Source organism: Protomyctophum bolini (genome assembly GCF_963924005.1).
Source record: "Protomyctophum bolini genome assembly, chromosome: 10".
Classification (NCBI taxonomy): domain Eukaryota; kingdom Metazoa; phylum Chordata; class Actinopteri; order Myctophiformes; family Myctophidae; genus Protomyctophum; species Protomyctophum bolini.
Genome location: NC_137871.1, coordinates 44,631,632 through 44,654,131, shown reverse-complemented (window position 1 = coordinate 44,654,131; position 22,500 = coordinate 44,631,632). Strand labels below are relative to the sequence as shown.

The 22,500-nt window shown below is 44.4% G+C and overlaps 1 protein-coding gene across 1 annotated transcript in view; it reads left to right on the top strand.

The window, feature by feature from the left end:
* The first annotated feature begins 10,724 nt into the window (after positions 1-10,724).
* atoh8 (atonal bHLH transcription factor 8) overlaps positions 10,725-22,500 on the top strand; it is a 24,586-nt gene continuing 12,810 nt past the window's right edge. The window contains exons 1-3 of the mRNA XM_080773525.1: positions 10,725-13,264; positions 16,386-16,622; positions 18,575-18,799. Of these exons, the coding sequence (XP_080629651.1) occupies positions 12,338-13,264; positions 16,386-16,622; positions 18,575-18,799 (1,389 nt within the window). The 5' untranslated portion in view covers positions 10,725-12,337. The remainder of the gene's footprint in view (positions 13,265-16,385; positions 16,623-18,574; positions 18,800-22,500) is intronic.

Below are 22,500 nucleotides of genomic sequence, written 5' to 3'. Positions count from 1 at the left end.
GTAAACTAAGAGAAGTGAAGTAAACTAAGAGAAGTGAAGTAAACTAAGAGAAGTGAAGTGAACTAAGAGAAGTGAAGTAAACTAAGAGAAGTGAAGTGAACTAAGAGAAGTGAAGTAAACTAAGAGAAGTGAAGTGAACTAAGAGAAGTGAAGTGAACTAAGAGAAGTGAAGTAAACTAAGAGAAGTGAAGTGAACTAAGAGATAGTAAACTAAGAGAAGTGAAGTAAACTAAGAGAAGTGAAGTAAACTAAGAGAAGTGAAGTAAACTAAGAAGAAGTGAAGTAAACTAAGAAGAAGTGAAGTAAACTAAGAGAAGTGAAGTAAACTAAGAGAAGTGAAGTAAACTAAGAGAAGTGAAGTAAACTAAGAGAAGTGAAGTAAACTAAGAGAAGTGAAGTAAACTAAGAGAAGTGAAGTAAACTAAGAGAAGTGAAGTAAACTAAGAGAAGTGAAGTAAACTAAGAGAAGTGAAGTGAACTAAGAGAAGTGAAGTAAACTAAGAGAAGTGAAGTAAACTAAGAGAAGTGAAGTAAACTAAGAGAAGTGAAGTGAACTAAGAGAAGTGAAGTGAACTAAGAGAAGTGAAGTGAACTAAGAGAAGTGAAGTAAACTAAGAGAAGTGAAGTGAACTAAGAGAAGTGAAGTAAACTAAGAGAAGTGAAGTAAACTAAGAGAAGTGAAGTAAACTAAGAGAAGTGAAGTAAACTAAGAGAAGTGAAGTGAACTAAGAGAAGTGAAGTAAACTAAGAGAAGTGAAGTAAACTAAGAGAAGTGAAGTAAACTAAGAGAAGTGAAGTAAACTAAGAGAAGTGAAGTAAACTAAGAGAAGTGAAGTAAACTAAGAGAAGTGAAGTAAACTAAGAGAAGTGAAGTGAACGAAGTAAAGTGAACTGTAAAATATAAAGTAGAACAAAGTTAAGTACAAGAAATGAAGTAAAGTAAAATAGAGAAAAGATGAAAAAACAAAGAGGGTTTTTCAAGAAAGACTGAAGGATCCAAATCGACTCCCCCCCCCCCCCCCCCCCCCCATTCATGTGCAAGCGGGCAAAGTGGTCAGTACTGTATTTTGTTTGTGAAGGTTTGTGTATTATTGTGAATGTAACAATACGTCCCAAGTTAATGTTTTGTGCGTCAGTATCCAGAGCTCAACATGTCGCTTCAGGGATAGCACTTAATACCCCGTAGCCATTAGACATCTGAACTCATAGACATATGCATATAGCACTTTAAAAAACTGAATGTAATTTCCTATGCTGCTGGTTTTTGTTTTTATATTGTAGGCCTACTGTCCTTCTTGTTTGTGTATCTATATGGTTGCCTGTATATGTTGAGTATGAACCAAGACAAATTCCTATAATCAACTTGTTGACATGGCAAATACATTATTGAATCTTGAATCTTGAATCTTCTACGGTGTTTTACAGCACAGTGGTGTTAATAAACAGCAGTAAAAAATAACTCAAGAGTCTCGTGCGATGGATGGGCGGCACAGCACACATACCATGTACCTGTCTAAAGACATCCTTAATGTAAACGAAGTCCACACCCACAACACCAGAGGGAGTGCAACAAACCATGTACAACCCAGATTCGGCACAAACAAGGGACTAAATTATTTTCTCTCCTATGCCACCAAAATGTGGAACGCCCTACCAACAGTCATTAAGACATGTGAATCCCTTGACTCCTTCAAAACCGCTCTCAAAGGGCACCTACGGATGGCTGCAATTCGAAACTGGCCTCTGTAAAATCTGAATTCCTGTTCTGTTCTTTAACTACATAGAAGTGTCTATTTGTACGTCTCTAAATGTTTTGATGAATTGAACAATGTGGACCCTGTTGTAAACAAGTGTAATGCTTAATTGGGGTCATCCACTCACAGTTGACAGTCTCTGTAGTATTGTAATTCTACAAACTGTTAATAAAAAATTCAATCAATCAATCAAAACCACACAGCACATTATATACCATTAATCCACACAGCACATTATATACCATGAATCCACACAACACAACACAACACACACACACACACACACAGCAGGAAATAAGATGAAAACTAGGTTTCGTACCTTGAGCTGTCTTCTACTTGACTTCTCCAGTTGTGGGGTGTCCAGACTGTGTCCAGACTGTGTCCAGACTGTGTCCAGACTGTGTACAGACTCCAGGGTGTGCCATAGATAGCCCCAGATAACTCTAGATTTGTTTTATAGTGGGATGAATCTAGAGTTGCAAATGCCCTAGCTCCATTGACTCCTCCTCACTCATCCAGTTTGGTTTGCGATCTGCTTGTCTTAAACGACGTTAAACTCACCAACATTGCAGCTGTAGTCCAAGCCTTAATTATCCTCTTTCAATCTGCCGAGCTTGTTTTTCATTAAAATGCACCGTAGAGATGTTATGAGCTACTTTCTGTCAAGACGTCCTCTGCAGGTGATTATTTTTCCAAGTGTTGCAGTTTGGAAGCACTCGTCGTACGTCACTGAACGGCCCTGCGTTCCACCTGTTTCGAATTTGCACATAATGCAGGAGGCAGCAGCGCGACCCGTTAACAAAAACGAGTGCTTCCAAACTGCAACACTTGGATTGAAAGAGCCTAAGAGGATAATTCAAGCTTTGGACTCCAGCTGCAATGTTGGTGAGTTTAACGTAGTTTAAGACAAGCATATCGCAAACCAAATTGGATGAGTGGGGAGTCAACGGAGGGTATTTCAACTCTAGATTCATCCCATTATAAAAATAATCTAGAGTTGCAAAGTGCGGCTATACCTGCCCGGCTGCCACCGACAATTAACAGTTGTGTTAAAAGTGTTTTCCCGGTTTCCTAGCTGTTCTCCCCTAATTATGTTTAATTATTATGTAAATATAAAGGTCACAGTTCACAACTTTCTCACCTTTATTATTTATTAAGTCAAGTGACTCATGTTCGAAAGTGTCTGAGAATTGTGTCTCGGTACCACAGACAGTATACTTCCTGGTTCTGGCCAGTGGGAAAGGACCCGATTGTAGCATCAGGCTGCCTTTTATAGTGCCTGACTGACTCCACTGTATAGGGAGTTAATTGCTCAGTCCGTCCCATTGGACCAGACCAACTGTATAGGTTTTTGTAAATATATAGGGGGGCCTATAGGTTGGTACGGTCCAGTGGGAGGGGCCTAGCCTATTTAACCCATTCTGGGGGGACGGGGGGGACGGGGTTAAGCATTATTTTATGCTTTAGCTATTGAAAAAATAGCAGATCTACAAGCTCGTAGCGCGGCACTCGTAGATCTGCTATTTTTTAAACATCGTGAAAATGTGCCTCAAATCATTGAATATTTGTTGTTACAGAGTGAACATTTTTAACTCAAATCTTTGCTTCTGGGGGGGGGGGGTCCCTGGAACAACATATGTACAGATGGTAAAATGGTGGCCAATATAATTTCTGGGGTCCTTGACATGAAATATTGAGCAGAACCGATGTAGATACATATAGGGTTTTTTTCAGAAAACTGTCATGATTTAGAAGATAAATTTCGATATCAGGCCTAAATGGGTTGAACAAAAAGCAGCTTCACTTCATTGGGAAATAAATTCTGGATGCCAACCCTATAGTTAATAGATTACAATTCATGCTGCTAAAGATTCAATGACATTCTTCCATTCTCCAAGATATATTTTTAAATCGGGGTTCATGGTCTGATAATAATACATATCAATCTAACCATGTAAATGTTAGAAGCAATGGTTCATGTAGGCTGTAGGCCAGGGGTGCCCACACTTTTTTGAATTGAGGTCTACTTTTAAAATTGCCAGCTCAAGGTGATCTACCAACCAAAAAAAATATTATCCCATTGCTTAAAATACTCAAAATAAATAACATTAAGGCATTTGGACTGTTTCAAAATCAATTCACCTTTTCAGTTACCCCACATTGCAAAGAAGAGATTCTTTGTAATAACGTCAATCAATTTCAATTTGTAATAACATATTGCTCATGAAATGTTACAAATATTAAAAGTATCACACATAAAAAGCATACACACAATCACATGAAGGAATAATGCACCACTCAACTCAACCAGAGCAGAACTCCCACCACGGGACTCTGGCAATCAATTAGTACAGTTGCAACCACTATATTAATAGTTAAAGTATTTCATACAATTTAAGTTAAAGCCTATACCAACACGTAGCCTACAGTGTAGGCTACGTGTCGGTATAGAGCTAGTCTCTCAAGACAGACTGTTGCCTCGCGTCAACTAGTCTGTCGGCAAGCAGTAGAAAGAAACGTATCACTGGCCTACAAGTATGGACGCTGTAGTTCAGGAAGTCAGCCGCGCAATCACCCAATCACATTTAGTGGGCGGGATTTACATGTGTGTGCGGCTAGGACATTTCGTCCCACTGGAAGCAAACCTATACACGCTTCTTATTATTGAACATGGCTTCCTCTGGTCAACAAACAACACCAAACAACCGGCTAACCGGTTAGCCGACCGTTAAAAAACATCCGGATATTTTTATCAGCTTTAACGATTAATTTGCATAATAATAAATACGTGTTCTGATCTTAAATCCCTTTATTTTAGATCGTTTTTAGTAATAGTACAACATAAACATTACAGAGACTGTACTTGTCACTGTACAATACTTTAAAACAGTTGTCATGTTGCACACATGCCTAAAATTGTTCTTATTTGCGCCGCCCAGCTTGTCACACTCCAGGCTGCATGAACAGCGCTCTGGCTCGGTTTTCTGCCCCCTCAATGTCCCAAAGTTCTCTGTTGTACTTCTGGCTAGTTGGCTACAAGGGTAGCTTTGCGGACTTGCGGTAGTCGAAATGTAAGCGAGTGACAGCGAGACGAGATGAACACATGTCAACCGTATAAATGCAGAGACCTACTTGGCATTATTAATTCCATTATTGGCCATTTGGCCTGGAGGGAGAACGTTTACAGCCGCTGCCGCTTCCTCCTCTTATCCGTCTCCCCACACTGGCACGGCTTACGGCTATCAAGTTAGCCATGTGCTATCGATGTTTGAGGGTTTTCTCGTCAGCGAAAAGTCAACAAACGGAACACGGTGACATGCTTGCTGATCTTCCTTAATAATAAAAAAAGGCTTAGCCCATGCGTCCAGTGGCTTTATAGGTATAAGTTGCTCAGATCTGGACTGGATTTATTTATGTTTTGGACTAGAACCGGCGGACCTCTGTAGGACTACTGTAGACGCGCAGATGCGATGTTTATTGATGATTAAGCCTACAACAATTTATTTATATTGTTAAATGTTGCTTTTTTGTTTGTCTTTTAAAAAAGGAGCATAAATAAATGTATACCATTCGTCTACCAACTTTAATTATGTAGCCTATACATGCATATTACATTTGGGGTAGCCTATTAAAAAAAAGAAAAAAATCAACCACTATCCGTTAATGACCCGGTTAATCCTGTCGGCTAACCGGTTGGGAAACTATCCGTTACTGACATCCCTACTTGATATACGAGGCTTTTTCCAAAACCAGTAGGTAAACATAATAAAACATCTCGTCGATCGATTAAATATTTCAAACAAATGTGCTGAAGCGGTTTGATATGTTCAACATTGTGTAGAACAGCAACTCTCCTTAGCACACTAGCAAAAATGTCCTCCTCCGTTACATCCATGTTTTGTTCCGCAAAGGAATGGTTGAAAGTAGGAATGAAAACAGTGCGGCACAGCGGTAGTAGTGGAACTCGGCGGAAAAGCAAGGGCCTTTTCCGGTTGATCGAAATTCTAAACAGAGCTTGCCCCCAGAGTCTAATTTCGAGGAACAACAGCGGAGGCGCTGTTTTCCCGAATATTTGACGATGGGATTCTCAGATTGGTATAGAGCTAACTCATTCTCTCATGAAAAATATAAGAACTTGATATTGCATGATTTGTCCAGCAGATGGCAGCAGAAGGACGTGTCTGTATTTCACACAGTGTTTTGTTGCCTTATTACCTTATAGGTCTACTGTTTGTGTATGAGTTTGATTGATTGATTGAAATATTTATTAACAGTTTGCAGAATTACAGTACATTTCAAGCACAAACTCAATACAAAGACTGTTAACTGTGAGTGGACGGCCCAATTAAGCGTTACACTTGTTTACAACAGGGTCCACATTGTTCAATTCATCAAAACATTTAGAGACATACAAATAGACACTTCTATGTAGTTAAAGTCTACTGTTTGTGTGTATGAGCTGATCTTCAGCTCAATCTACATGACATATTTGAAACGTACAATTTACTTACATTATCTTTTTGTGCAGTCAGGTCACAAGATTTGTGTTCTTTTTTTTATTTATTTTATAAAGGGTTGGCTCTCGAGCTCACTGTTAGTTGAGACATCGTGGAGAGATGTCATGATGAATAAACGGTAATCTTTTGTCTTTTCTTTTCAAACCGCATGCGTTTCTATTCAGTTAGGAATTTACATCCCAGACAGAGTAAAAGGTGCAATACTTAGATTTAATTATAAAGTTTAAAGAAAATAATCTTTGTTTTCAGATGGGGGTCAGTGTGGATAAATGTATCCGTCTGGGAGAGGAATATGAACTATTAAATTATCTTAGCAGACCTTGTATTGAACTTTACTGTCCTGTGCTTTTTCCCTGCAAACCGTTCATCAAGTATTCAATCAATACATCAAACGTCATTGCAATTAACTGTTACATTATTCAATCAATACATCAAAGTAATTGCAATTAACTGTTAAAGTATATTCAATCAAATCAATGAATCAAAAGACAAAAAGGTACTGAGAAAGAAACATGCTATGCGCTGACTGAGCAGCAGGTGGCGGTATACAGTATGTTATCCAATGTAATGGGCAGAGTATTCCTATGGAGAAGTCTGGAGACAGTGGACATCTCTATGGAGACATGTGGACACAGTAGACATCTCTATGGAGACATGTGGACACAGTAGACAGCTCTATGGAGACATCTGGACACAGTAGACAGCTCTATGGAGACATCTGGACACAGTAGACAGCTCTATGGAGACATCTGGACACAGTAGACATCTCTATGGAGACATATGGACACAGTAGACAGCTCTATGGAGACATATGGACACAGTAGACAGCTCTATGGAGACATGTGGACACAGTAGACAGCTCTATGGAGACATGTGGACACAGTGGACAGCTCTATGGAGACATGTGGACACAGTAGACATCTCTATGGAGACATGTGGACACAGTGGACATCTCAATGGAGACATGTGGACACAGTAGACATCTCTATGGAGACATGTGGACACAGTAGACAGCTCTATGGAGACATGTGGACACAGTAGACATCTCTATGGAGACATGTGGACACAGTAGACAGCTCTATGGAGACATGTGGACACAGTGGACATCTCTATGGAGACATGTGGACACAGTAGACATCTCTATGGAGACATGTGGACACAGTAGACAGCTCTATGGAGACATGTGGACACAGTGGACAGCTCTATGGAGACATGTGGACACAGTAGACAGCTCTATGGAGACATCTGGACACAGTGGACAGCTCTATGGAGACATGTGGACACAGTAGACATCTCTATGGAGACATGTGGACACAGTAGACAGCTCTATGGAGACATGTGGACACAGTGGACAGCTCTATGGAGACATGTGGACACAGTAGACAGCTCTATGGAGACATCTGGACACAGTAGAATATGGAGACATATGGACACAGTGAAGCTCTATGGAGACATATGGACACAGTGGACATCTCTATGGAGACATCTGGATACAGTAGACAGATCTATGGAGACATGTGGACACAGTGGACATCTCTATGGAGACATCTGGACACAGTAGACAGCTCTATGGAGACATGTGGACACAGTGGACATCTCTATGGAGACATCTGGACACAGTAGACAGCTCTATGGAGACATGTGGACACAGTGGACATCTCTATGGAGACATCTGGACACAGTGGACAGCTCTATGGAGACATATGGACACAGTAGACAGCTCTATGGAGACATGTGGACACAGTTGACAGCTCTATGGAGACATATGGACACAGTGGACATCTCTATGGAGACATCTGGACACAGTGGACAGCTCTATGGAGACATATGGACACAGTGGACATCTCTATATGGAGACATATGGACACAGTGGACAGCTCTCTATGGAGACATATGGACACAGTGGACAGCTCTCTATGGAGACATATGGACACAGTGGACAGCTCTCTATGGAGACATATAGACACAGTGGACAGCTCTATGGAGAAGCAAAGATTTGAGACAGAGGCAAAGATTTGAGTTAAAAAACGTTCACTGGGAAAGAATATAATTATATATACTCAAAGATTGGTGACACATTTTCACGATTTTTCAAAAATAGCAGATCTACAAGCTTGTAGCGCTGCACTCGGTGCCGCGCTATGAGCTTGTAGATCTGCTATTTTTCAATAGCTAAAGTATTACATCATGCTTAAAACATTCAAAAGGGGTTCCTGCCCAGAATGGGTTAAGATAATCTGAAATAATGTAGGCCTATATTATGCCTCATATACACTGTGGTAGGCCTATAGCCTATACACTGTGGTAGACCTATAGCCTACACTGTGGTAGGCCTATAGCCTATACACTGTGGTAGGCCTATAGCCTATACACTGTGGTAGGCCTATAGCCTACACTGTGGTAGGCCTATAGCCTACACTGTGGTAGGCCTATAGCCTACACTGTGGTAGGCCTATAGCCTATACACTGTGGTAGGCCTATAGCCTATACACTGTGGTAGGCCTATAGCCTACACTGTGGTAGGCCTATAGCCTATACACTGTGGTAGGCCTATAGCCTATACACTGTGGTAGGCCTATAGCCTACACTGTGGTAGGCCTATAGCCTATACACTGTGGTAGGCCTATAGCCTACACTGTGGTAGGCCTATAGCCTATACACTGTGGTAGGCCTATAGCCTACACTGTGGTAGGCCTATAGCCTACACTGTGGTAGACCTATAGCCTATACACTGTGGTAGGCCTATAGCCTACACTGTGGTAGGCCTATAGCCTACACTGTGGTAGGCCTATAGCCTACACTGTGGTAGGCCTATAGCCTATACTGTGGTAGGCCTATAGCCTACACTGTGGTAGGCCTATAGCCTACACTGTGGTAGGCCTATAGCCTATACACTGTGGTAGGCCTATAGCCTACACTGTGGTAGGCCTATAGCCTATACACTGTGGTAGGCCTATAGCCTACACTGTAGGTAGGCCTATAGCCTATACACTGTGGTAGGCCTATAGCCTATACACTGTGGTAGGCCTATAGCCTACACTGTGGTAGGCCTATAGCCTATACACTGTGGTAGGCATATAGCCTACACTGTGGTAAGCCTATAGCCTATACACTGTGGTAGGCCTATAGCCTACACTGTGGTAGGCCTATAGCCTATACACTGTGGTAGGCCTATAGCCTATACACTGTGGTAGGCCTATAGCCTACACTGTGGTAGGCCTATAGCCTATACACTGTGGTAGGCCTATAGCCTACACTGTGGTAGGCCTATAGCCTACACTGTGGTAGGCCTATAGCCTACACAGTAGGTAGTCGGTAGGCCTATAGCCTAAACAGCATTACCTAATCCTAGCCCAACCTAAAGTTACCCGTATACATTTATTGTTTATGGCATACATTTAGGTTATGGCATAAATTTAGGTCATTTAGGTTATGCACATGATTGGCAATCCACGTTGAAATATTAGGCCTTAATTCAACTTTATCTAATTGCTCATACCATTTTACAAAGATTGATTGATTGATTGATTTTATTTATATCCTTATTTGATTTTATTTATTTATTTATTTGTTATATTATTTGACATTAAGATGTCCTTAATATTTCTGGGGTATTCAGATCAAATTTTCAACAACAAAAAGGCCAAATAATCGCTCTCCGGTTTCGTGGAATGACTTTTACATCATTTGGGGTGAAAAATAGCCAATCGTCGACGTACCCAAAAAATACCCAGGTGCCCCCTAGCTATAGCTGGCTGCACTCTTCCAGTTACCGTTACTTAAATATAGTTTGGTTTGGGGAAAAGTAACACAAATCGTTGAGTGGTTTCACAACTTTTTTTTGTCAGTCAGTCAGTCTCTCTCTCTCTCTCTCTCTCTCTCTCTCTCTCTCTCTCTCTCTCTCTCTCTCTCCCCCCCGAACCCCAGCTGACAGCCGGTGGTGGTGGTGGTGGAGGGGGGGGGGGGGGGGGTGGGGGGGGGGGCGTTGGACAGACAGACACACTCAGCCAGATAGACGCCACCGGTCGGAGCCCACCGGAGCAGCACAGCTTAGTAGCAGCCAGTCAGACAGACAGACAGACAAACTTTTTACTATACAGACAGACAGACAGACAGACAGACAGACAGACAGTGTCTGTGTGTGTGTGTGTGTGTGTGTGTGTGTGTGTGTGTGTGTGTGTGTGTGTGTGTGTGTGTGTGTGTGTGTGTGTGTGCGCGCGAGCGTGTGTGTGTGTGTGTGTGCGCGAGCGTGTGTGTGTGTGAGAGACTGTCACTGTGTTGAACGTGTTGCGTACGTATGTAGCCTATACATGTATGTTGATATTCATAACGGGCCACAGACAGACAGACAGACAGACAGACAGACAGACAGACAGACAGACAGACAGACAGACAGACACACACACACACACACACACACACACACACACACACACACTGAGCCCAACAGGCACACAGCAGCGTCGCAGATAAATCGCGCTAGGGAGCAGATGAGAGCTGTGTGGACTATTCGGTATGCTGCTATGCAGACAGACTGGAGCCACACAGGGCACAGCATAGCACAGCACAGCACAGCACAGCACCACCGCTCTGAGAGAGAGACTCTGACTCTGAGATACACTGTTCTCTCTCTGGAAGGGAACTATAGGGAAGCACCAAGTTCACAGTCCTGTCCTGAGACAGAGAGACAGAGAGACAGAGACAGAGAGAGAGAGAGAGAGACAGAGAGAGACACACACAGAGAGAGAGAGAGAGAGAGAGAGAGAGAGAGAGAGAGAGAGAGAGAGAGAGAGAGAGAGAGAGAGAGAGATAGACGCCACCCATGCATAGAGAGCTGTGAGTTGCATGATGACCAACTTTTAAAAAACCACCAGGAGATATCCAGGAGGAAATACACGTTTATTTTATTTTTTAATTTTTCTGCAGGTGGCAATAACTCAAGGAGCTGGGAATCACTTTTTATTTTATTTCGTGGAATAACAGTAACATAATTATGTTTTATCTTTTTTGTTTTTTTTTGTTTTAAGAAACCACAAGCCGATATAAGTCAAGCCGCACGACTTAATGGATTTATGATCAATCTGTTTTTGTTCTGAAGAGCTTTGGATTATTCCCTAAACATTTGCTATATGCAGACAGTCTGGAGCCATGCAGAGGAGCAATACATGAAACTTTGAGAGGAGGAGGAGGAGGGGGGGAAAAGCCATTTGTTTCATTTATATACGGTCACTATACTATAGGCAGGTATAATCTGCTCTCTATCTGTAATGCAGGTTGTCAGGGAGGACTGTTGTATGTATACAACAGTCTGAGTTCAGGATTACACGTTTAACTGCGATGCAAAGTTGTTTGCCGAAGCCTTTTTTCTATTATATTATAATAGTGCAATTGCTTCTCTGACAAACGCCCGAGCAGCTAGAGCTCTCTCCCCCTGATTTAAAAAATGTGTAGACTTGCCTCGCAGACTTACTGGAGCCAAGGGGAGAGGAGAGGAGGCTGTGAGCCCAGTCTGAGGATATGAGGTCCCGTAAGAGCACTTTGTAGCGTGGAAACTTCAGTGAAACTAACATATTACTGTAGTGTAAGCTATACTGTATTGTTGTTGTTGTTGTGAGATATAATGAGGGGAATCAGCGGGGGACGTCTTTTCGGTGCAGATTATTCGAGTCTCTGGACAGGTTTGGTCGTGGTGTTCGAGACACACACACACACACACACACACACACGCACACACAAACCCAAACCATAACCGGGTTTGTTAAACGAGGTGAGTGAGCTGTCAAATTAGGCGACCCCGGAGAGCCAACAGCTGCGGTTCGGATTAGATTTTTGTGAAGTCACAGATAGCCGGTCTGAAGTCATCATGTCAGCTGTGATAACAACACACACGGCCACAAAGCAGGGCTCGCTTTGCCCTTTTGTAAATAATAACTCATAATTGGGAGAGATTTTGTCGCGGGGCTATAATAATAATAATAATATGCCTTCTTATTCTCGCTCACTTCCTTAATGAACTCGTTGAGTTTTTTCCGGCGGGGGGGAAGAAGAAGAAAAACATAAACAAACATGAAGAATCCTCACGTGTTGTTGGCCGAGGGCTGGAACAATAACAACAACAAGACGGTGGTCATGAACGGGACCGGCGACAAGGCGCCGGACCGGGACCGAGACCGCGACCGGGACCAGAACCGGGACCGGGACCAGCTGCTGCTGTCCGTCTCGTCCTCGGGCAGCACCACCACCGGCGGCGGCAGCACCAAGAAGTTCAAGCGGAAGTCGCGGGAGCCCAAGAGGCTGTACAGCAGCAGCACCGCTGACCGCCGCCCCACGCCGCCACCGGTACCGGCACCGGTACCGGGCCGGAGGGGAGACCTGACGGCCGACGAGGACTCGGCCGGGGAGAGCTGCAGCGGCGGGGGCGGGGGGGTCATCGGGGGAGGGGTCAGCCGGCTGGCCGCGGTCCAGAGACGCCTGCTGATGCCGCCGTCGCAGCTGGACCTCCTGCTGCTGGGGGTGCCTCCTCCTCCGGGGGCGTCTTCGGGCTCTTCTTCTTCTATGGCGGAGGAGACGGCGGACCCCGTGGGACCAGAGCGCCACGAGGAGGAGGAGGAGGAGGAGGGCGGTGGTGGTGGCGGTGGTGCCATCGACATGCGGATCGGCACCGCGGTGCCGGGCATCACGGCCAGGCTGCAGGCCCGGGAGCAGCAGGGACAGAACCCCAACGTCCACCCGGCCCACCGGCCCTCCTCTCTCCTCCTCTCCCCCGGCTTCCCCTCCCCCACCGGTCACCACCATCACCACCAGCGCCAGCAGAACCACCAACACCACCACCAGCACCACCACGAGCATCCGTCCAGCCGTGCGTCCCACCACCCGTACGCCCTGACCCCCCCCAACCTGACCCCCCCCAACCAGGACCTCTTCTCTGGCCGGGCGCCGCAGAGGGGGGGCGCCTCGTCGTACGACGATGAACCCGAACCCGACTCGCCGCAGGTAATCCTTTAACCCATTTGATTCTGTCTGTGTTATGTACTGTACACACATGGGCCAGTGGTTCTCATAGTGGGGTGGGGGTCCCAGGGTTCCTTACGCTGGACCAGTGGTTCTCACAGTGGGGTGGGGGTCCCAGGGTCCCTTGACAGTAGACCAGTGGTTCCCACAGTGGGGTGGGGGTCCCAGGGTCCCTTGACAGTAGACCAGTGGTTCTCACAGTGGGGTGGGGGTCCCAGGGTCCCTTGACAGTAGACCAGTGGTTCTCACAGTGGGGTGGGGGTCCCAGGGTCCCTTGACACTAGACCAGTGGTTCTCACAGTGGGGTGGGGGTCCCAGGGTCCCTTGACAGTAGACCAGTGGTTCTCACAGTGGGGTGGGGGTCCCAGGGTTCCTTACGCTGGACCAGTGGTTCCCACAGTGGGGTGGGGGTCCCAGGGTTCCTTGACAGTAGACCAGTGGTTCTCACAGTGGGGTGGGGGTCCCAGGGTTCCTTACGCTGGACCAGTGGTTCTCACAGTGGGGTGGGGGTCCCAGGGTTCCTTACGCTGGACCAGTGGTTCTCACAGTGGGGTGGGGGTCCCAGGGTTCCTTGACACTGGACCAGTGGTTCTCACAGTGGGGTGGGGGTCCCAGGGTCCCTTGACAGTAGACCAGTGGTTCTCACAGTGGGGTGGGGGTCCCAGGGTTCCTTGACACTAGACCAGTGGTTCTCACAGTGGGGTGGGGGTCCCAGGGTTCCTTGACACTGGACCAGTGGTTCTCACAGTGGGGTGGGGGTCCCAGGGTTCCTTGACACTGGACCAGTGGTTCTCACAGTGGGGTGGGGGTCCCAGGGTTCCTTACGCTGGACCAGTGGTTCCCACAGTGGGGTGGGGGTCCCAGGGTTCCACCACAGTAGACCAGTCGTTCTCACAATGGGGTGGGGGTCCCAGGGTCCCTTGACACTAGACCAGTGGTTCTCATAGTGGGGTGGGGGTCCCAGCGATTCCACCACAGGGTTCCTTGACGGGTCTGTAAGGATAAGAACGCTCACTCCCGAAATACGCTCGCCCCGCCGGGACAAATCCGGCGACCTGCTCGGGAATTGTTGCCAGCATTTATTCCTAAATGTATAACCTCAGTAAATCAATCCTAAACCTATCCTAAACATATTACTAAACTTAACCTCAGTAAATCAATGCCCAAACCAATCCTAAACCTAAACCTCTCCCTATTCCTAAACTTAACCTCAGTAAATCAATGCCCAAACCAATCCTAAACCTAAACCTCTCCCTATTACTAAACTTAACCTCAGTAAATCAATGCCCAAACCAATCCTAAACCTATCCTAAACCTAAACCTATCCTAAACTTAACCTTATTCCTAAACTTAACCTCAGTTAATCAATGCCCAAACCTATCCTAAACTTAACCTCAGTAAATCTATGCCCAAACCAATCCTAAACCTAAACCTATCCTAAACCTAAACCTCTCCCTATTCCTAAACTTAACCTCAGTAAATCAATGCCCAAACCAATCCTAAACCTAAACCTCTCCCTATTACTAAACTTAACCTCAGTAAATCAATGCCCAAACCAATCCTAAACCTATCCTAAACCTAAACCTATCCTAAACTTAACCTTATTCCTAAACTTAACCTCAGTTAATCAATGCCCAAACCTATCCTAAACTTAACCTCAGTAAATCTATGCCCAAACCAATCCTAAACCTATCCTAAACCTAAACCTCTCCCTATTACTAAACTTAACCTCAGTAAATCAATGCCCAAACCTATCCTAAACCTAAACCTCTCCCTATTCCTAAACTTAACCTCAGTAAATCAATGCCCAAACCTATCCTAAACGTATCCCTATTCCTAATCTTAACCTCAGTAAAAAACACCGTCTAAAGTAAACCTAACCTTATTCCTAAACGTAACCTCAGTGAAAGGAATACAAGAAACATAAAACAAAAAGGGAAGTTTTGAGTGGAATGTCCCGGTTTACCGCCTGGACCAAATGGTTCCAGGCATTTTGTACAGTCTTTAGTAGTTACTCTTAGAGTTATGGGGGAGGACTGTGGAAGTGTAAAGTTTAAGAACCACAGGATTCAGACTAAAGCTGCATTTGTCTTCTTGACTGTCGTTGCTACTGTATATACTGTATGTGTCCTATAAGGCCTGTTAGGCCTAAGTATAAATATTCTATGTGTCCTATAACTAAGATGAGAGAACATATTACTCCAGTTTTGGCTTCACTGCACCCGGTTGTTTTTAGGATTGATTTTAAATTTATTTTACTTGTTTAAAGGTCTCAATGGTCTTGCACCTTCCTACCTACATGACTGCCTGCCTAAATATGTCCCAAACCGCCCCCCTAAGGTCTTCCACTGCTGGCCTGCTCGCTTTGCCTAAATAAATGGCAACTAAAAAAATTCGGGGAAGCAGCTTTTTGCTTCTACGGGCCGTCGGCATGGAACAAGCTCCCACTGTACCTTCGTCAGGCAGCCTCTGTAGATTTTTAAAGCACAGCTCAAGACCCACTTCTACAACATTGCTTTTAATTGATCTTTTATTTTTTGTCATTCATGTCCTCACTGTATTGCATTACTGCTTGTTTTTTTATGTTTATGCCTTGCTTTTCTTTTCTTTATTTCTCCATTACCCTGTAAAGCACTTTGAGCTGCATTTCATGTCATGAAAGGTGCTATACAAATAAAGTTTTATTATTATTATTATTATTATAAGGCCTGTAAGGCCTAACCCTAAATATATATACTGTATGGGCTGTATTTTGCGTGTCTTATAAGTACCAGGTCTTATTCCCTAACTTGAGTAAACTAGTTGGAGGCGTGATCAATGCTCTTTGGCCACTCAGAATAGCCAAATGGCATTGACCACGCCACAGGTCTTTAGTTTACTCAAGTTATAGGGAATAAGACCTGGTACTTAAGACACGCAAAATACAGCCCTTTGTGTCCTATAAGGCTTGTAAGACCTACGTAAGTATACTAGTATGTCTCCTATAAGACCTGTAAGGCCTATAATCATAATACTCTACACCAGAAACAATGTGGTCCGAAAAAAAATGCTTCCAACTGTTGAGCAGCTCTTCTATACGGTTGCTTGTGTTTTGTGCTTGCAGGACTCTCCTAGGAAGCGAGGGGTGGGGGGGGGCTTCGGGGGAGAGAGTCTATCGCCTCCTGGCCGCGCTATGGGAGGAGGAGGAGGGGTGGGGGGCTTCGGGGCAGAGGGGCTCTCGCCTCCTGGCCGGGTGCCAGAGATCAAAGCGCTCCAGCAGACCCGGCGACTGCTGGCCAACGCCAGGGAGAGGACCCGCGTGCATACCATCAGCGCCGCCTTTGAGGCCCTCCGAAAGCAGGTAAGGAATTTACGCCCAGAGTAGTACGAGCAACAACAACGCACTGTACGCACACACGCCGCGCGCGCCCGTGTGCCACACACGCACACACACACACACACACACGCACGCACACGCATGCACACACACACGCACACACACACACACACGTTTCTATTACTGTGCATATTTGTGAGGAACATTGACGCTTTGAATACAGTGATTTTATGAATGGTGTGGATTCGTTATACATTTCACTTGCGTGTTGTTGACACTCATGATGGGCACACGACAAAGTGTAAATCGTGTTTAACCCGTTCTGACCTGAGATCAGATTCTAAAAAAAATCTTCTACACATCCTGACAAGTTCTCCATTCTGACCTGAGATCAGATTCTATAAAAATGTTCTTCTATACATCCTGACAAGTTCTCCATTCTGACCTGAGATCAGATTCTATAAAAATGTTCTTCTATACATCCTGACAAGTTCTCCATTCTGACCTGAGATCAGATTCTATAAAAATGTCTTCTATACATCCTGACAAGTTCTCCATTCTGACCTGAGATCAGATTCTAAAAATGTTCTTCTATACATCCTGACAAGTTCTCCATTCTGACCTGAGATCAGATTCTAAAAATGTTCTTCTATACATCCTGACAAGTTCTCCATTCTGACCTGAGATCAGATTCTAAAAATGTTCTTCTATACATCCTGACAGTTCTCCATTCTGACCTGAGATCAGATTCTAAAAATGTTCTTCTATACATCCTGACAAGTTCTCCATTCTGACCTGAGATCAGATTCTAAAAATGTTCTTCTATACATCCTGACAAGTTCTCCATTCTGACCTGAGATCAGATTCTAAAAATGTTCTTCTATACATCCTGACAGTTTTCTGAAAAAAGCTGTGTTTCTATATGTGTCAGTCGTTCTTCGATCTTTCAAAAATAACCAGACCTACAAGCTCGTAGCGCTATGAGCTTGTAGATCTGCTATTTTTCAATAGCTAAAGCATAACATAATGATAACACCAAAAGGGGTTCCCGCCCCCAAAATGGGTTAACTCTAATTCCAACTCCTAGATCTAACCTAAATGTCTATTCCTAATACCAACCCCAACCAAAATCTTTTTTCCAACTTCTTCCACACACACACACACACACACACACACACACACATAGATAGCCACACACACTCTCAGAGACACACGTGCACACAGTGTGAACAAGGAGGGCTCTTGTAGAGCACGGTAAGCAGAGTGAAGAGAGGCTTTGATAATAAAGTGTTTCTGAGCTCAGGGCCCCCCCTGACTCAAACCCAACACACCTCCCCACTCCCCCACCATGTTCACCTCAGCCCCCCCCCCCCCCCCCCTGACTCCTCGAAGAACAAAGAATCGAAGAACGACTGACATATAGAAACATAGCTTTTTCAGAAAACTGTCATTTTCAATTTTTTTAGAATCTGATCTCAGGTCAGAATGGAAAACACTAACTCTCTCTCTCTCTCTCTCTCTCTCTCACTCTCTCTCTCCCTCTCCCTCTCTCAATTCAATTCAATTCAACAGGCTTTATTGGCATGACGTTTTACAAGTGTTGCCAAAGCACAATCACAGATATTACAAACAACAACATAACAACGTAATATCAATGACATGAAAAAATAAATAAAAATAATATAAAATAAAGAATATAAAACATGGCATACTGTATGTGTGTCCTACTGGTTGTCCCTTTTCTTGTGACAGGAATTGACATATTTTGCAGCCAAAACTGCACATTCTTTCTGTTCCCCCAGAAGGACTGGTAATCTTTCCCTTTCTGTCATACTTCGGATTTCTGGGAAATTTGTTTCAAATTTTGGGAAGAACTCCTCTCTAATATTTGTGTAGTTTTTACATTGTGTTAAAAAGTGTCTCTCTCTCTCCCTCTCTCCCTCTCCCTCTCTCTCTCTCTCTCTCTCTCTCTCCAGGTTCCGTGCTACTCGTACGGCCAGAAGCTGTCCAAGCTGGCCATCCTGCGCATCGCGTGCAACTACATCCTGTCCCTGGCCCAGCTGGCGGAGCTGGACTACAGCCCGTCTGACCACGGTGGCGGCCTGACCCCTGACACCCTGACCTCTGACCTCACCTTCTCCCAGTGCGTGGAGCAGTGTACGCGCACGCTGCAGGCCGAGGGCCGCAGCAAGAAGAGAAAGGTAACGTAAACTACGGCCTTCTCATGTCCGGGGCCACCATTTACGGCCAAAGCTACACCAGGCAATTTTGCGCACGTGCGTCTATGCGTTTACTACAATTACAATTTACAATTTAGGCATTTAGCAGACGCTCTTAATCCAGAGCGATTTACATTAAGCAAGAACAAAAGCATGGGAATACATCACATAAAAGCATTTATCATGAAACATGCGTAAGCTAAGAAAGTAACAGTGGAATATCTACAGTATGTAATGAAACTATACATATATACATCTACTATGCTATACATATGTACTATGGCGTGCTATGACTAGTACATACAATGCAATTCTAGTGCTGTCTATGACATAAAAATCCACTGTAGACATGTTATGAGCTACTTTCTGTCAAGACATCCTCTGCAGGTGATTATTTGGAGTTTGGAAGCACTCGTTTTTATTAAGGGGTCGCGCTGCTGCCTCCTGCATTATGTGCAAATTCGAAACGGGTGGAACGCAGGGCCGTTCAGTGACATACGACGAGCGCTTCCAACCTCCAACACTTAGAAAAGTAATCACCTGCAGAGAATTTCTTGACAGAAAGTAGATCATAACATCTCTACGGTGGATTTTTATGACACAAAAACATGAGAGAGGATAATTCAAGCTTGGCGTAGAGCTGCAATGTTGGTGAGTTTAACGTCGTTTGATACAAGCAGATCGCAAACGCAAACTGGATGAGCGGGGAGTCAATGGAGGGTTTTGCAACTCTAGATTCATCCCATTATAAAAAAATATGTAGAGTTGCAAATTGCAGCTATACCATTTAGCCGGCAAACGTCTTTGCCTTCTTTTTTTAAGTGGTGCAACCACTTCTACAACCAGCTCGCAATGTCCGTGTACCTGTTTGTGTCGTAGGTACGTAGGTACGTCAATGAGCACGAGTGGTGTGCGCATGCGTGCGCGTGCACCACTGGTGTGCGCACGCACCCGCACCCGTGTGTGTAGTGCCGTGCATGTGCGCGTGCACCACTGGTGTGCGCACGCACCCGCACCCGTGTGTGGATGTTGTTGCTACATAAATAGCGTCAATGCTAGCGAGCTAAAATATAGCCATCCTTGCTCTAGAAAGCACCAATGTTTCCATCTAGACCACCGGATTATCAGCAAAAACCTCCGAACATCGCGCTAATGGACCAAACCATGGAGAGCTCCGTAGATTAGGAGTTATTCAGCTTTTAGAGAGGGGAGTTGCACCACTTGGTTCACACAGGTGTGATTTTTTTACTATCTTTGAAAATCCTTTTAAAGGAGAATTCCATGCTAAAAGGCTTTCTTACCTTTCTTTGTAGTTGTTACGTCCCCACCTAAGAGGTCCAGGTGTTATTTTGTGCAAAAGCTCCTTGTTGGCTATTTCCCCTACCATAAGCCCTCAATGAATTGCATTGAATTGAATGGGATGTATGGGGTGTGGTGCTAATTCGCTTATTTCCATCGAAATAAGTAGTAAAGTGTGCCGCTTGGGTTATTATTTACATTATGAAGAGAGGATATATACAAAAGAATATAAATTTTGAGCGATGGAAATAAGCGAATTAGCACAACACCCCATAGCCCCATTCAATTCCCATTCAATTCAATGCAATTCATTTAGGACTTATGGTATAGGGGAAATAGCCAATGAGGAGCTTTTGCACAAAATAACACCTGGACCTCTTTGGTGGGGACGTAACGACTACAGATAAAGGCCTTTTAGTATGGAATTCTCTTTTAAAACACTTCAAACTGCCGATTCACACTATCGGGCGTCTAGTCGCGGCAGTTTCCCACTCAGAGCAGTCTGAGTCTCTGGTTTTTAGACAGCTGCTGGATCGAAACGAAGCTCTGCCAAAGCGTTTACGGGGAATGTGCGTGGTGCGCGCTGTGTGTGTGTGTGTGTGTGTGTGTGTGTGTGTGTGTGTGTGTGGTGTGCTCTCATCTTCTTCCTTAATGTAAATGAAGTCCACACCCACAACACCAGAGGCAGTGCAACAAACCATGTACAACCCAGATTCGGCACAAACAAGGGGACTAAATTATTTTCGCTCCTATGCCACCAAAATGTGGAACGCCCTACCAACAGTCATTAAGACATGTGAATCCCTTGACTCCTTCAAAACCGCTCTCAAAGTGCACCTATACGGACGGCTGCAATTCGAAACTGGCCTCTGTAAATTCTGAATCCCCCCCCCCCCCTTTCCCCTCACTGTATCTTTTCCCCTTTTGCTTCCTATATGATGAATTCCTGTTCTGTTTTTTAACTACATAGAGGTGTCTATTTGTACGTCTCTAAATGTTTTGATGAATTGAACAATGTCGACCCTGTTGTAAACAAGTGTAACGCTTAATTGGGTCGTCCACTCACAGTTAACAGTCTTTTGTATTGAGTTTGTGCTTTAAATGTTACTGTAATTCTGCAAACTGTTAATAAATATTTCAATCAATCAATCAATCTCACTCATCCACGTATCCACACTTTTCCTGGGCTCCAGGTCCTTGTTGATTTCATTGGATATCATTGGTCATCTGACCAGTTTCATTGGCTTTCATTGGATCAAATCGACAGGAACTGGAGCAGACACAGCCCAGGAAAAGTGTGGATAGCCCCGGCTGTCCTGTCCATCTCTTTAGTGATATGCCACCCTTTTCACAGTGTATAGCGCCACCAGCAGGCAGAGAAGATATGCCACCCTTTTCACAATGTATAGCGCCACCAGCAGGCAGAGAAGATATGCCAGCCTTTTCACAATGTATAGCGCCACCAGCAGGCAGAGAAGATATGCCACCCTTTTCACAATGTATAGCGCCACCAGGAGGCAGAGTTTTTTTGCAAAATGCTACAAGCTACTTCTACAAAATTCTCACGCTAATCATACACATTGCCCTATCTCTCTTTCCCTTTCTTACCCCTTAACCCTATTTGCCATTTTTTACTATTTTAAGCCATTTTAAAATAGTATAAATAGGCGATCTACAAGCTAACAACGTGTGGATGTAGATTGGCTAGTTGAACTATTTTTAAATGTTTTAAAATAGTAAATTTTATATAGGGGTAAGGGATAAGGGGTAAGGGGTAAGGGTAAGATGGAGACCATTATTTCTATAGTCATGTGATTTAGACAGATATGTCAGGTTTCTCATCTTACATCCCGATTGGCTAATTCCGAACTTTTGCAGGAACACTGCCTGACCTGGTGGAGGCTTCCCTCTCTCCAACACGGCCAATTAGACGACCCGATAGCACACGGCCAATTAGACGACCCGATAGAACACGGCCAATTAGACGACCCGATAGAACACGGCCAATTAGACGACCCGATAGGCCACGTTGAACGTTGCTAAAGTCACGCATTTATTACGTTGTTCATTGTTCTACCCCTTTTTCTCACCAATTTAGTGTGCGTGTGTGTGTGTGTGTGTGTGTGTGTCTGTGTGCTCGTGTCTGTCTGCATGCGTGCGTGTATCATGTATGCTTAGTTGTGCACATGCGTTACTTTGTGTCACAAAGGGATCAATGAGTTTGTTTGACCAATTAGAAGCCAGCGCTGCACTCTTGTGACCAATCATTAAATTAGGGTAAATCATCTTCATCAACAAGTTCTGGAGAACTAGATGTACTGCCAAGTGTGTGTGTGTGTGTGTGTGCGCGCATGTGTGTGTGTGTGTGTGTGTGTGTGTGTGTG